This window comes from Salmo salar, chromosome 18, assembly GCF_965601325.2.
Source record: "Salmo salar chromosome 18, fSalSal1, whole genome shotgun sequence".
Taxonomy (NCBI): domain Eukaryota; kingdom Metazoa; phylum Chordata; class Actinopteri; order Salmoniformes; family Salmonidae; genus Salmo; species Salmo salar.
In genome coordinates, this window is record NC_138308.1 from 35,975,330 (window position 1) to 35,992,721 (window position 17,392).

Below are 17,392 nucleotides of genomic sequence, written 5' to 3' on the forward strand. Positions count from 1 at the left end.
AATTTAAGACCTAGCTATAGTCACTGAGGGTGTCCCCTGTCCCTCCCTGCCCTAGGTGAACCTGTCCCATGCTGAGGCTTTTGCAGGGGCCTATAACGGAGAGTACTGGGCCGTCATCGGGTTTGGAAAGAATTTTACCAGCTACCTGACCAAGAGGTGAGTCCTACCTCTGGACCTGTCTCTTGTCTAGTCTCATCTTCTTCCCTTGTTCTTCTGTTCTCCTCTCTTCTCTTCTGTTCTCTTCTGTTCTCTTCTCCCCTTCACTCTAAAACTCTGTCAATAACCAGGTTTCTATCCACAGGTCATACCGTTTACATACCGTTTACATCCACAGGTCATACCGTTTACATACCGTTTCCATCCACAGGTCATATCGTTTACATACCGTTTACATCCACAGGTCATACCGTTTACATACCGTTTACATCCACAGGTCATACCGTATACATACCGTTTACATCCACAGGTCATACCGTTTACATACCGTTTACATCCACAGGTCATACCGTTTACATACCATTTACATACACAGGTCATACCGTATACATACCGTTTACATCCACAGGTCATACCGTTTATATACCGTTTCTATCCACAGGTCATACCGTTTACATACCGTTTCTATCCACAGGTCATACCGTTTACATACCGTTTACATCCACAGGTCATACCGTTTACATACCGTTTACATCCACAGGTCATACCGTATACATACCGTTTACATCCACAGGTCATACTGTTTATATACCGTTTCTATCTACAGGTCATACCGTTTACATACCGTTTCTATCCACAGGTCATACCGTTTACATACCGTTTACATCCACAGGTCATACCGTTTATATACCGTTTCTATCCACAGGTCATACCGTTTACATACCGTTTCTATCCACAGGTCATACCGTATATATATACATATATATTTTTAATCATGACAGTTGTGATGGAAACAGTTAGCAGACAGATCATTTGTTCATTCGACATGGTGGGATCTTTTTGTGTCTGTAAAATGCACAAATATTGATATATAATAACCATCATATCGAAGTCAACTTGAAGTCACGCGATGACATGACTCAGGAAAGCATGCAGTTTATTAGGCTACAGATGAAACATGTTGTGTGGTCCTCCCACTACGACTCAGGAAACCATGCAGTTTATTAGACTACAGATGAAACATGTTGTGTGGTCCTCCCACTACGACTCAGGAAACCATGCAGTTTATTAGACTACAGATGAAACATGTTGTGTGGTCCTCCCACTATGACTCAGGAAACCATGCAGTTTATTAGACTACAGATGAAACATGTTGTGTGGTCCTCCCACTACGACTCAGGAAACCATTCAGTTTATTAGACTACAGATGAAACATGCTGTGTGGTCCTCTCACTACGACTCAGGAAACCATGCAGTTTATTAGACTACAGATGAAACATGTTGTGTGGTCCTCCCACTACGACTCAGGAAACCATGCAGTTTATTAGACTACAGATGAAACATGTTGTGTGGTCCTCCCACTACGACTCAGGAAACCATGCAGTTTATTAGACTACAGATGAAACATGTTGTGTGGTCCTCCCACTACGACTCAGGAAACCATGCAGTTTATTAGACTACAGATGAAACATGTTGTGTGGTCCTCCCACTACGACTCAGGAAACCATGCAGTTTATTAGACTACAGATGAAACATGTTGTGTGGTCCTCCCACTACGACTCAGGAAACCATGCAGTTAATTAGGCTACAGATGAAACATGCTGTGTGGTCCTCCCACTACGACTCAGGAACCCATGCATTTTATTAGGCTACAGATGAAACATGTTGTGTGGTCCTCCCACTACGACTCCAGAAACCATGCAGTTTATTAGGCTACAGATGAAACATGTTGTGTGGTCCTCCCACTACGACTCCAGAAACCATGCAGTTTATTAGACTACAGATGAAACATGTTGTGTGGTCCTCCCAATACGACTGAGGAAACCATGCAGTTTATTAGACTACAGATGAAACATGTTGTGTGGTCCTCCCACTATGACTCAGGAAACCATGCAGTTTATTAGACTACAGATGAAACATGTTGTGTGGTCCTCCCACTATGACTCAGGAAACCATGCAGTTTATTAGACTACAGATGAAACATGTTGTGTGGTCCTCCCACTACGACTCAGGAAACCATGCAGTTTATTAGGCTACAGATGAAACATGTTGTGTGGTCCTCCCACTACGACTCCAGAAACCATGCAGTTTATTAGACTACAGATGAAACATGTTGTGTGGTCCTCCCACTACGACTCAGGAAACCGTGCAGTTTATTAGACTACAGATGAAACATGTTGTGTGGTCCTCCCACTACGACTCAGGAAACCATTCAGTTTATTAGACTACAGATGAAACATGCTGTGTGGTCCTCCCACTATGACTCAGGAAACCATGCAGTTTATTAGACTACAGATGAAACATGTTGTGTGGTCCTCCCACTACGACTCAGGAAACCATGCAGTTTATTAGACTACAGATTAAACATGTTGTGTGGTCCTCCCACTATGACTCAGGAAACCATTCAGTTTATTAGACTACAGATGAAACATGTTGTGTGGTCCTCCCACTACGACTCAGGAAACCATGCAGTTTATTAGACTACAGATGAAACATGTTGTGTGGTCCTCCCACTACGACTCCAGAAACCATGCAGTTTATTAGACTACAGATGAAACATGTTGTGTGGTCCTCCCACTATGACTCCAGAAACCTTGCAGTTTATTAGACTACAGATGAAACATGCTGTGTGCTCCTCCCACTACGACTCAGGAAACCATGCAGTTTATTAGACTACAGATGAAACATGCTGTGTGGTCCTCCCACTACGACTCAGGAAACCATGCAGTTAATTAGGCTACAGATGAAACATGTTGTGTGGTCCTCCCACTACGACTCAGGAAACCATGCAGTTTATTAGACTACAGATGAAACATGTTGTGTGGTCCTCCACTATGACTCAGGAAACCATGCAGTTTATTAGACTACAGATGAAACATGTTGTGTGGTCCTCCCACTATGACTCAGGAAACCATGCAGTTTATTAGACTACAGATGAAACATGTTGTGTGGTCCTCCCACTACGACTCAGGAAACCATGCAGTTTATTAGACTACAGATGAAACATGTTGTGTGGTCCTCCCACTACGACTCAGGAAACCATGCAGTTTATTAGACTACAGATGAAACATGTTGTGTGGTCCTCCCACTACGACTCCAGGAAACCATGCAGTTTATTAGAGCTACAGATGAAACATGTTGTGTGGTCCTCCCACTACGACTCAGGAAACCATGCAGTTTATTAGACTACAGATGAAACATGTTGTGTGGTCCTCCACCTACGACTCAGGAAACCATTCAGTTTATTAGACTACAGATGAAACATGTTGTGTGGTCCTCCCACTACGACTCAGGAAAGCATGCAGTTTATTAGACTACAGATGAAACATGTTGTGTGGTCCTCCCACTACGACTGAGGAAACCATGCAGTTTATTAGACTACAGATGAAACATGTTGTGATGAACTTCACAGGGTGGTGAAAGAGCACGGTGATGAGCTTGATGCTCCTTTACAATAAATATTGAGGGTTTTATTCTGGTCACATGATGCTTAATTGCCGTTTGACAAATAAAAATATTCTTGCTTCTATCCATAATAATCTCATCCTGTAGACGAGCCTACCCGCACAGTCTACCCGCACAGCCTACCCACACAGCCTACCCACACAGACTACCCACACAGCCTACCCGCAAAGGCTACCCACACACAGCCTACCCGCACAGCCTACCCACACAGCCTACCCGCACAGCCTACCCGCACAGCCTACCCACACAGCCTACCCGCACAGACTACCCGCATAGCCTACCCACACAGTCTACCCGCACAGACTACCCGCATAGCCTACCCACACAGCCTACCCGCACAGCCTACCTGCATAGCCTACCCGCACATTCTTCCCACACAGCTTACCCGCACAGCCTACCCGCACAGACTACCGCACAGACTACCGCACAGCCTACCCGCACAGCCTACCCGCACAGCCTACCCACACAGGCTACCCGCACAGCCTACCCGCACAGCCTACCCACTTAGCCTACCCGCACAGACTACCAACACAGCCTACCCGCACAGCCTACCCACACAGCCTACCCACATAGCCTACCCACACAGGCTACCCGCACAGACTACCCGCACAGCCTACATGCACAGCCTACCCACACTGCCTACCCGCACATCCTACCTGCATGGCCTACCCGCACAGCCTACCCGCAAAGCCTACCCACACTGCCTACCCGCACAGCCTGCCCACACAGCCTACCAACACTGCCTACCCAAACAGCCAACCTGCATGGCCTACCCGCACAGCCTACCCGCAAAGCCTACCCGCACAGCCTACCAACACAGCCTACCCGCACAGCCTACCCGCACAGCCTACCCACACATCCTACCTGCACTGCCTACCCATACAGCCTACCCACACAGCCTACCCGCCCTGCCTACCCACACTGTATCTGTGAGCTGTTGGCTAGAGCGCACCTGCCATGACCAGAGTAGACACACCTGCCATGACCAGAGTAGACACACCTGCCATGACCAGAGTAGACGCACCTGCCATTACCAGAGTAGACGCACCTGCCATGACCAGAGTAGACGCACGTGCCATGACCAGAGTAGACACACCTGCCATGACCAGAGTAGACACACCTGCCATGACCAGAGTAGACACACCTGCCATGACCAGAGTAGACACACCTGCCATGACCAGAGTAGACACACCTGCCATGACCAGAGTAGACACACCTGCCATGACCAGAGTAGACACACCTGCCATGACCAGAGTAGACACACCTGTCTGCCATGACCAGAGTAGACACACCTGCCATGACCAGAGTAGACACACCTGCCATGACCAGAGTAGACACATTTGCAGTTTAACTAAACTGTGTGTTGTATTATACAGGATCCTTACTGTATCATGTCTGTTCTGTGGTGTGTGTTGTATTATACAGGATCCTTACTGTATCATGTCTCTGTTCTGTGGTGTGTGTTGTATTATACAGGATCCTTACTGTATCATGTCTCTGTTCTGTGGTGTGTGTTGTATTATACAGGATCCTTACTGTATCATGTCTCTGTTCTGTGGTGTGTGTTGTATTATACAGGATCCTTACTGTATCATGTCTCTGTTCTGTGGTGTGTGTTGTATTATACAGGATCCTTACTGTATCATGTCTCTGTTCTGTGGTGTGTGTTGTATTATACAGGATCCTTACTGTATCATGTCTGTTCTGTGGTGTGTGTTGTATTATACAGGATCCTTACTGTATCATGTCTCTGTTCTGTGGTGTGTGTTGTATTATACAGGATCCTTACTGTATCATGTCTGTTCTGTGGTGTGTGTTGTATTATACAGGATCCTTACTGTATCATGTCTCTGTTCTGTGGTGTGTGTTGTATTATACAGGATCCTTACTGTATCATGTCTGTTCTGTGGTGTGTGTTGTATTATACAGGATCCTTACTGTATCATGTCTCTGTTCTGTGGTGTGTGTTGTATTATACAGGATCCTTACTGTATCATGTCTGTTCTGTGGTGTGTGTTGTATTATACAGGATCCTTACTGTATCATGTCTGTTCTGTGGTGTGTGTTGTATTATACAGGATCCTTACTGTATCATGTCTGTTCTGTGGTGTGTGTTGTATTATACAGGATCCTTACTGTATCATGTCTGTTCTGTGGTGTGTGTTGTATTATACAGGATCCTTACTGTATCATGTCTGTTCTGTGGTGTGTGTTGTATTATACAGGATCCTTACTGTATCATGTCTGTTCTGTGGTGTGTGTTGTATTATACAGGATCCTTACTGTATCATGTCTGTTCTGTGGTGTGTGTTGTATTATACAGGATCCTTACTGTATCATGTCTGTTCTGTGGTGTGTGTTGTATTATACAGGATCCTTACTGTATCATGTCTGTTCTGTGGTGTGTGTTGTATTATACAGGATCCTTACTGTATCATGTCTCTGTTCTGTGGTGTGTGTTGTATTATACAGGATCCTTACTGTATCATGTCTCTGTTCTGTGGTGTGTGTTGTATTATACAGGATCCTTACTGTATCATGTCTCTGTTCTGTGGTGTGTGTTGTATTATACAGGATCCTTACTGTATCATGTCTGTTCTGTGGTGTGTGTTGTATTATACAGGATCCTTACTGTATCATGTCTCTGTTCTGTGGTGTGTGTTGTATTATACAGGATCCTTACTGTATCATGTCTCTGTTCTGTGGTGTGTGTTGTATTATACAGGATCCTTACTGTATCATGTCTCTGTTCTGTGGTGTGTGTTGTATTATACAGGATCCTTACTGTATCATGTCTCTGTTCTGTGGTGTGTGTTGTATTATACAGGATCCTTACTGTATCATGTCTGTTCTGTGGTGTGTGTTGTATTATACAGGATCCTTACTGTATCATGTCTCTGTTCTGTGGTGTGTGTTGTATTATACAGGATCCTTACTGTATCATGTCTCTGTTCTGTGGTGTGTGTGTTGTATTATACAGGATCCTTACTGTATCATGTCTGTTCTGTGGTGTGTGTTGTATTATACAGGATCCTTACTGTATCATGTCTCTGTTCTGTGGTGTGTGTTGTATTATACAGGATCCTTACTGTATCATGTCTCTGTTCTGTGGTGTGTGTTGTATTATACAGGATCCTTACTGTATCATGTCTCTGTTCTGTGGTGTGTGTTGTATTATACAGGATCCTTACTGTATCATGTCTGTTCTGTGGTGTGTGTTGTATTATACAGGATCCTTACTGTATCATGTCTCTGTTCTGTGGTGTGTGTTGTATTATACAGGATCCTTACTGTATCATGTCTCTGTTCTGTGGTGTGTGTTGTATTATACAGGATCCTTACTGTATCATGTCTCTGTTCTGTGGTGTGTGTTGTATTATACAGGATCCTTACTGTATCATGTCTGTTCTGTGGTGTGTGTTGTATTATACAGGATCCTTACTGTATCATGTCTGTTCTGTGGTGTGTGTTGTATTATACAGGATCCTTACTGTATCATGTCTCTGTTCTCTTGGTGTGTGTTGTATTATACAGGATCCTTACTGTATCATGTCTGTTCTGTGGTGTGTGTTGTATTATACAGGATCCTTACTGTATCATGTCTCTGTTCTGTGGTGTGTGTTGTATTATACAGGATCCTTACTGTATCATGTCTCTGTTCTGTGGTGTGTGTTGTATTATACAGGATCCTTACTGTATCATGTCTGTTCTGTGGTGTGTGTTGTATTATAAAGGATCCTTACTGTATCATGTCTGTTCTGTGGTGTGTGTTGTATTATACAGGATCCTTACTGTATCATGTCTCTGTTCTGTGGTGTGTGTTGTATTATACAGGATCCTTACTGTATCATGTCTCTGTTCTGTGGTGTGTGTTGTATTATACAGGATCCTTACTGTATCATGTCTGTTCTGTGGTGTGTGTTGTATTATACAGGATCCTTACTGTATCATGTCTGTTCTGTGGTGTGTGTTGTATTATACAGGATCCTTACTGTATCATGTCTCTGTTCTGTGGTGTGTGTTGTATTATACAGGATCCTTACTGTATCATGTCTCTGTTCTGTGGTGTGTGTGTTGTATTATACAGGATCCTTACTGTATCATGTCTCTGTTCTGTGGTGTGTGTTGTATTATACAGGATCCTTACTGTATCATGTCTCTGTTCTGTGGTGTGTGTTGTATTATACAGGATCCTTACTGTATCATGTCTGTTCTGTGGTGTGTGTTGTATTATACAGGATCCTTACTGTATCATGTCTCTGTTCTGTGGTGTGTGTTGTATTATACAGGATCCTTACTGTATCATGTCTGTTCTGTGGTGTGTGTTGTATTATACAGGATCCTTACTGTATCATGTCTGTTCTGTGGTGTGTGTTGTATTATACAGGATCCTTACTGTATCATGTCTGTTCTGTGGTGTGTGTTGTATTATACAGGATCCTTACTGTATCATGTCTCTGTTCTGTGGTGTGTGTTGTATTATACAGGATCCTTACTGTATCATGTCTCTGTTCTGTGGTGTGTGTGTTGTATTATACAGGATCCTTACTGTATCATGTCTGTTCTGTGGTGTGTGTTGTATTATACAGGATCATTACTGTATCATGTCTCTGTTCTGTGGTGTGTGTTGTATTATACAGGATCCTTACTGTATCATGTCTGTTCTGTGGTGTGTGTTGTATTATACAGGATCCTTACTGTATCATGTCTCTGTTCTGTGGTGTGTGTTGTATTATACAGGATCCTTACTGTATCATGTCTCTGTTCTGTGGTGTGTGTTGTATTATACAGGATCCTTACTGTATCATGTCTGTTCTGTGGTGTGTGTGTTGTATTATACAGGATCCTTACTGTATCATGTCTGTTCTGTGGTGTGTGTTGTATTATACAGGATCCTTACTGTATCATGTCTCTGTTCTGTGGTGTGTGTTGTATTATACAGGATCCTTACTGTATCATGTCTCTGTTCTGTGGTGTGTGTTGTATTATACAGGATCCTTACTGTATCATGTCTGTTCTGTGGTGTGTGTTGTATTATACAGGATCCTTACTGTATCATGTCTGTTCTGTGGTGTGTGTTGTATTATACAGGATCCTTACTGTATCATGTCTGTTCTGTGGTGTGTGTTGTATTATACAGGATCCTTACTGTATCATGTCTGTTCTGTGGTGTGTGTTGTATTATACAGGATCCTTACTGTATCATGTCTCTGTTCTGTGGTGTGTGTTGTATTATACAGGATCCTTACTGTATCATGTCTGTTCTGTGGTGTGTGTTGTATTATACAGGATCCTTACTGTATCATGTCTGTTCTGTGGTGTGTGTTGTATTATACAGGATCCTTACTGTATCATGTCTGTTCTGTGGTGTGTGTTGTATTATACAGGATCCTTACTGTATCATGTCTGTTCTGTGGTGTGTGTTGTATTATACAGGATCCTTACTGTATCATGTCTGTTCTGTGGTGTGTGTTGTATTATACAGGATCCTTACTGTATCATGTCTCTGTTCTGTGGTGTGTGTTGTATTATACAGGATCCTTACTGTATCATGTCTGTTCTGTGGTGTGTGTTGTATTATACAGGATCCTTACTGTATCATGTCTCTGTTCTGTGGTGTGTGTTGTATTATACAGGATCCTTACTGTATCATGTCTCTGTTCTGTGGTGTGTGTGTTGTATTATACAGGATCCTTACTGTATCATGTCTGTTCTGTGGTGTGTGTTGTATTATGCAGGATCCTTACTGTATCATGTCTCTGTTCTGTGGTGTGTGTTGTATTATACAGGATCCTTACTGTATCATGTCTCTGTTCTGTGGTGTGTGTTGTATTATACAGGATCCTTACTGTATCATGTCTCTGTTCTGTGGTGTGTGTTGTATTATACAGGATCCTTACTGTATCATGTCTGTTCTGTGGTGTGTGTTGTATTATACAGGATCCTTACTGTATCATGTCTGTTCTGTGGTGTGTGTTGTATTATACAGGATCCTTACTGTATCATGTCTCTGTTCTGTGGTGTGTGTTGTATTATACAGGATCCTTACTGTATCATGTCTCTGTTCTGTGGTGTGTGTTGTATTATACAGGATCCTTACTGTATCATGTCTCTGTTCTGTGGTATGTGTTGTATTATACAGGATCCTTACTGTATCATGTCTCTGTTCTGTGGTGTGTGTTGTATTATACAGGATCCTTACTGTATCATGTCTGTTCTGTGGTGTGTGTTGTATTATACAGGATCCTTACTCTATCATGTCTGTTCTGTGGTGTGTGTTGTATTATACAGGATCCTTACTGTATCATGTCTCTGTTCTGTGGTGTGTGTTGTATTATACAGGATCCTTACTGTATCATGTCTGTTCTGTGGTGTGTGTTATATTATACAGGATCCTTACTGTATCATGTCTCTGTTCTGTGGTGTGTGTTGTATTATACAGGATCCTTACTGTATCATGTCTGTTCTGTGGTGTGTGTTGTATTATACAGGATCCTTACTGTATCATGTCTGTTCTGTGGTGTGTGTTGTATTATACAGGATCCTTACTGTATCATGTCTGTTCTGTGGTGTGTGTTGTATTATACAGGATCCTTACTGTATCATGTCTGTTCTGTGGTGTGTGTTGTATTATGCAGGGTGATCCAGCGTCAGGTCTCTAAGGAGGTAGTGGATGGAGGGTCGGTGCACGTGTGGTTGGACCTGACCAGTAAGCTCTCACTCCGCAGTCTGTTGGCATGACGATGTGTGAAAGAATTCACCCTCACAGACACTAAAGTAGAATTAGAATATAATACTGGTAGAATACAATACAATGGAATAGATATGTTGTCTGTGAAAATGACCACTAGGTGGTAGTGTAACTGTGTGGGTCTTCTGAATGATGGTTTATCTCCCAAATGATGGAGATTGGAAAAGGCATTTTAATGATGATTCATCTTGAGACGTTTTTTTATGTTAATTAAATTGATCAATCAAAAGCGTTTTTCAAAAGTGATAATAGACTTGATAATGATGCCATTGTTTTCACCTCGTAGTGTGTTTTTGTCACCAGATCAACAGATCGCCATGATGCTTCAGAAGAAACTAGCAGATGCCTTGGAGGTACAACCAGAGTTCCCTGTTGGTTCCTCCCTGCAGATCTACCTGCTCTTTCTTCAATGGGAACATAGCCTTATTGTTTAACGGCGCCGTCTGGCTTTCAAAACCTTCTATAGATGATATCTTTATCTAGTGTAATACACACTGACTGCATGGCAGCAGGGTCTTTCTCTCCGCGTCTCTTCTCATCTGGACTGATCTAAAAACACCATGGATCAAAGTAACATGGCAAATCAAGGCCTGCTGGAAACGCTTTCAACCTGTCCACTTCTTTTTTACATCAGTGCAGATTAATGAAACGTGACGAGGTGAGGAAGTCACTTGTTTAGACTGATGAGATGCAGCCCAGCTGTTGAAGTAGCTTGTTCAGACTGTTGAGATGCAGCCCAGCTGTTGAAGTAGCTTGTTCAGACTGTTGAGATGCAGCCCAGCTGTTGATGTAGCTTGTTCAGACTGTTGAGATGCAGCCCAGCTGTTGAAGTAGCTTGTTCAGACTGTTGAGATGCAGCCCAGCTGTTGATGTAGCTTGTTCAGACTGTTGAGATGCAGCCCAGCTGTTGATGTAGCTTGTTCAGACTGTTGAGATGCAGCCCAGCTGTTGAAGTAGCTTGTTCAGACTGTTGAGATGCAGCCCAGCTGTTGATGTAGCTTGTTCAGACTGTTGAGATGCAGCCCAGCTGTTGATGTAGCTTGTTCAGACTGTTGAGATGCAGCCCAGCTGTTGATGTAGCTTGTTCAGACTGTTGAGATGCAGCCCAGCTGTTGATAAAGATACATCCAGCAGTGAAGTGAAACAGTCTGTTCCCTCCTCAGGACTTCGTCCAGTATAAGATGGGGAGCATGTCTTACCTGGTCTCTCTTCCTGTCAAGGTAGGACAACAATAACCCCTTTAAACCCTGATTACACCCTTAAAGGCACCCTATTCCCATAAGACTCTGGTCAAAGTAGTGCACTATGTGGGGAATAGGGTGCTATGTAGGGAATAGGGTGCTATTTGGGGATCACACTCTGTCGATAGTATTTTGCCATCCACATCCACTAGCCTTGATGCTAACATGGCTCCCTTATGCTATAGCAACATGTTGTTGTCTTGCCAAGACCATTGATTCTGACGAGGGCCATTGGTGGCCGAAACGTCATGATTTTAATTCAAATTAGATTAAGTATGAAGTTTTTTATTGTGAGTGAGAGTCGCACCTATTCCTTCTGAAGGACTGTGATGTAGCCTGCATTATTGAATGTATAACCGTGGTCCATTCCACTGGTCCCTGATGAATACACAGATGCATGGTATACTGGGAGGAAAATATTCAACTGACTATTTCTCTTTGTCCCATTTCTCTTTCCAGTTTGAGGAGCCCATCTATGGCAGCATGAACTCAGACTTCACCACGTTTGTGACACCAGGAGCCGTTCTGAGGTACAGATTCAGTCCATGTCTGAACCTAGTCAGCTTTACTGAGACTAAGATGTAGTTCTCTCTTTATCCTCTCTTTTCCTCCTTTCCTTGTCTCTCCAATTTCCCCATTTCTTCTCTCTTCCCCTCCCTTCTCCCTCTCCCCTCTCCCTTCTCTCTCTCCCCCCTCGCTTCTCTCTCACCCCCTCCCTTCTCTCCCCCTCTCTTCTCTCTTCCCCCTCGCTTCTCTCTCTCCCCCTCCCTTCTCTCTCCCCTCCTCCCTTCTCTCTCCCCCCCTCCCTTCTCTCTCTCCCCCCTCCCTTCTCTTTCTCTCCCTCCTCCCTCTCACCCTCCTTTCTCTCTCTCACCCTCCTTTCTCTCTCTCACCCTCCTTTCTCTCTCTCACCCTCCCTTCTCTCTCTCACCCTCCCTTCTCTCTCTCACCCTCCCTTCTCTCTCTCACCCTCCCTTCTCTCTCTCACCCTCCCTTCTCTCTCTCACCCTCCTTTCTCTCTCTCACCCTCCTTTCTCTCTCTCACCCTCCTTTCTCTCTCTCACCCTCCTCTCCCTCTCTCTCTCTCACCCTCCCTTCTCTCTCTCACCCTCCCTTCTCTCTCTCACCCTCCCTTCTCTCTCTCACCCTCCTTTCTCTCTCTCACCCTCCCTTCTCCCTCTCACCCTCCTTTCTCTCTCTCACCCTCCTTTCTCTCTCTCACCCTCCTTTCTCTCTCTCACCCTCCCTTCTCTCTCTCACCCTCCTTTCTCTCTCTCACCCTCCTTTCTCTCTCTCACCCTCCTTTCTCTCTCTCACCCTCCTTTCTCTCTCTCACCCTCCCTTCTCTCTCTCACCCTCCTTTCTCTCTCTCACCCTCCTTTCTCTCTCTCACCCTCCTTTCTCTCTCTCACCCTCCCTTCTCTCTCTCACCCTCCTTTCTCTCTCTCACCCTCCTTTCTCTCTCTCACCCTCCCTTCTCTCTCTCACCCTCCTTTCTCTCTCTCACCCTCCCTTCTCTCTCTCACCCTCCTTTCTCTCTCTCACCCTCCTTTCTCTCTCACCCTCCTTTCTCTCTCTCACCCTCCCTTCTCTCTCTCACCCTCCTTTCTCTCTCTCACCCTCCCTTCTCTCTCTCACCCTCCCTTCTCTCTCTCATCCTCCCTTCTCTCTCTACACAGCATCACTTTCTACTTGGCAGTGGGCTTGACGGCTCTGTCCTTCGTGATAGAGAGGAAGGAGGGGCTAATGGACAGGTGCTGGGTTGCAGGTAAGAGGTCAAAGTTCATTAAGTGGGTAACAATCTGTTCCAAATGGCACCCTATATCCTATTTATTGCACTACTGTTGACGAGGGCCCAAGTGTCCCCAATGCCACCCTGTTCTCTATATAAAAGTAGTGTACTATATAACCCAGGGATATTCAACTCTGACCCTACGAGGTCAGGAGCCTTTCTGTTCTACCTGATCATTAATATCACCCACCTGGTGTCCCAGGTCTAAACCAGTCCCTCATTAGAGGGGAACAATGACAAAACACAGTGGAACTGGCTTGGATATAGGGAATATGGTTCCATTTGTGATGCATTGACAGTTTGTGGTCATTATCTATGTAGTGATCAGTACAGACCACTATGGGGAGGTGGATTATCCTGACCAATAATCAGAAGATCTGGTTAAATCACCATGGGCCAGTTTGTCAGAACATTAAATGATCTTCTCCCCACCTTACTCTTCCTTTTCTCCTGTTCCACTGTTCTCTCCCTCTCTCTCTCTCCCTTTCTCCTCTCTCCTCTATTTCACTCTCTCCTTCATTCTCTCTCTCTCTCCCTTTCTCCTCTCTCCTCTATTTCACTCTCTCCTTCATTCTCTCTCTCTCCCTCCCTTTCTCCTCTCCTCTATTTCACTCTCTCCTTTGTTCTCCTTCTCTCTTTCCCTGTCTCCTCTCTCTCTCTGTCTCTCTCTCTCTCTCTCTCTCTCTCTCTCTCTCTCTCTCTCTCTCTCCCTGTCTCCTCTCTCTCTCTCTCTCTCTCTCTCTCTCTCTCTCTCTCCCTGTCTCCTCTCTCTCTCTCTCTCTCTCTCTCTCTCTCTCTCTCTCTCTCTCTCTCTCCCTGTCTCCTCTCTCTCTCTCTCTCTCTCTCTCTCCCTGTCTCCTCTCTCTCTCTCTCTCTCTCTCTCTCTCTCTCTCTCTCTCTCTCTCTCTCTCTCTCTCTCTCTCTCTCTCTCTCTCTCCCTCCAGGTGTTAGTTCGTTGGAGACTGTGCTGGCCCATCTCATCTCCCAGCTGTTTGTCATCAGCATCCAGGTCATTCTACTACTGCTCTTAATGCTGCTCGTCTTCAAGGTAACACACACACACATAGACACACACACACACACACACACACACACACACACACACACACACACACACACACACACACACACACACACACACACACACACACACACACACATACACAGCAGCCTCCATCCGTCCTCATCAGCAAGGCTTATCATGACTCCTGAATGATTGAACATCCCTGTCTCATGTTCACATCCCTGTTCCACTGGTGTTGTACACACTGAGCAGCACGGTGACTGTGGAGATGTATATATTGTGTTGTACACACTGAGCAGCACGGTGTGACTGTGGAGATGTATATATTGTGTTGTACACACTGAGCAGCACGGTGTGACTGTGGAGATGTATATATTGTGTTGTACACACTGAGCAGCACGGTGTGACTGTGGAGATGTATATATTGTGTTGTACACACTGAGCAGCACGGTGTGACTGTGGAGATGTATATATTGTGTTGTACACACTGAGCAGCACGGTGTGACTGTGGAGATGTATATATTGTGTTGTACACACTGAGCAGCACGGTGACTGTGGAGATGTATATATTGTGTTGTACACACTGAGCAGCACGGTGACTGTGGAGATGTATATATTGTGTTGTACACACTGAGCAGCACGGTGTGACTGTGGAGATGTATATATTGTGTTGTACAGACACTGAGCAGCACGGTGTGACTGTGGAGATGTATATATTGTGTTGTACACACTGAGCAGCACGGTGTGACTGTGGAGATGTATATATTGTGTTGTACACACTGAGCAGCACGGTGTGACTGTGGAGATGTATATATTGTGTTGTACACACTGAGCAGCACGGTGTGACTGTGGAGATGTATATATTGTGTTGTACACACTGAGCAGCACGGTGTGACTGTGGAGATGTATATATTGTGTTGTACACACTGAGCAGCACGGTGTGACTGTGGAGATGTATATATTGTGTTGTACACACTGAGCAGCACGGTGTGACTGTGGAGATGTATATATTGTGTTGTTCACACTGAGCAGCACGGTGTGACTGTGGAGATGTATATATTGTGTTGTACACACTGAGCAGCACGGTGACTGTGGAGATGTATATATTGTGTTGTACACACACTGAGCAGCACGGTGTGACTGTGGAGATGTATATATTGTGTTGTACACACTGAGCAGCACGGTGTGACTGTGGAGATGTATATATTGTGTTGTTCACACACTGAGCAGCACGGTGTGACTGTGGAGATGTATATATTGTGTTGTACACACTGAGCAGCACGGTGTGACTGTGGAGATGTATATATTGTGTTGTACACACACTGAGCAGCACGGTGTGACTGTGGAGATGTATATATTGTGTTGTACACACTGAGCAGCACGGTGACTGTGGAGATGTATATATTGTGTTGTACACACTGAGCAGCACGGTGTGACTGTGGAGATGTATATATTGTGTTGTACACACTGAGCAGCACGGTGTGACTGTGGAGATGTATATATTGTGTTGTACACACTGAGCAGCACGGTGACTGTGGAGATGTATATATTGTGTTGTACACACTGAGCAGCACGGTGACTGTGGAGATGTATATATTGTGTTGTACACACTGAGCAGCACGGTGACTGTGGAGATGTATATATTGTGTTGTACACACTGAGCAGCACGGTGACTGTGGAGATGTATATATTGTGTTGTACACACTGAGCAGCACGGTGTGACTGTGGAGATGTATATATTGTGTTGTACACACTGAGCAGCACGGTGTGACTGTGGAGATGTATATATTGTGTTGTACACACTGAGCAGCACGGTGACTGTGGAGATGTATATATTGTGTTGTACACACACTGAGCAGCACGGTGACTGTGGAGATGTATATATTGTGTTGTACACACTGAGCAGCACGGTGTGACTGTGGAGATGTATATATTGTGTTGTACACACTGAGCAGCACGGTGTGACTGTGGAGATGTATATATTGTGTTGTACACACTGAGCAGCACGGTGTGACTGTGGAGATGTATATTTTGTGTTGTTCACACACTGAGCAGCACGGTGACTGTGGAGATGTATATATTGTGTTGTACACACACTGAGCAGCACGGTGTGACTGTGGAGATGTATATATTGTGTTGTACACACTGAGCAGCACGGTGTGAATGTGGAGATGTATATATTGTGTTGTACAGACACTGAGCAGCACGGTGTGACTGTGGAGATGTATATATTGTGTTGTACACACTGAGCAGCACGGTGTGACTGTGGAGATGTATATATTGTGTTGTACACACTGAGCAGCACGGTGTGACTGTGGAGATGTATATATTGTGTTGTACACACTGAGCAGCACGGTGTGACTGTGGAGATGTATATATTGTGTTGTACACACACTGAGCAGCACGGTGTGACTGTGGAGATGTATATATTGTGTTGTACACACTGAGCAGCACGGTGTGACTGTGGAGATGTATATATTGTGTTGTACACACTGAGCAGCACGGTGTGACTGTGGAGATGTATATATTGTGTTGTACACACTGAGCAGCACGGTGTGACTGTGGAGATGTATATATTGTGTTGTACACACTGAGCAGCACGGTGTGACTGTGGAGATGTATATATTGTGTTGTTCACACTGAGCAGCACGGTGTGACTGTGGAGATGTATATATTGTGTTGTACACACTGAGCAGCACGGTGACTGTGGAGATGTATATATTGTGTTGTACACACACTGAGCAGCACGGTGTGACTGTGGAGATGTATATATTGTGTTGTACACACTGAGCAGCACGGTGTGACTGTGGAGATGTATATATTGTGTTGTTCACACACTGAGCAGCACGGTGTGACTGTGGAGATGTATATATTGTGTTGTACACACTGAGCAGCACGGTGTGACTGTGGAGATGTATATATTGTGTTGTACACACACTGAGCAGCACGGTGTGACTGTGGAG

The 17,392-nt window shown here is 44.6% G+C and overlaps 1 protein-coding gene across 4 annotated transcripts in view; it reads left to right on the plus strand.

The window, feature by feature from the left end:
* LOC123728800 (ABC transporter G family member 23) overlaps positions 1-17,392 on the plus strand; it is a 98,510-nt gene that overhangs the window by 65,757 nt on the left and 15,361 nt on the right. For all 4 annotated transcript variants that reach the window (XR_014381374.1, XM_082964927.1, XM_082964929.1 and 1 more), the window contains 7 exons: positions 56-156; positions 10,260-10,330; positions 10,676-10,725; positions 11,536-11,592; positions 12,073-12,143; positions 13,293-13,381; positions 14,350-14,453. Coding sequence is in view for 3 of the 4 variants with exons in the window: in XM_082964927.1 (XP_082821053.1) it covers positions 56-156; positions 10,260-10,330; positions 10,676-10,725; positions 11,536-11,592; positions 12,073-12,143; positions 13,293-13,381; positions 14,350-14,453 (543 nt within the window). In the remaining variant the exon portion in view is untranslated. The remainder of the gene's footprint in view (positions 1-55; positions 157-10,259; positions 10,331-10,675; positions 10,726-11,535; positions 11,593-12,072; positions 12,144-13,292; positions 13,382-14,349; positions 14,454-17,392) is intronic.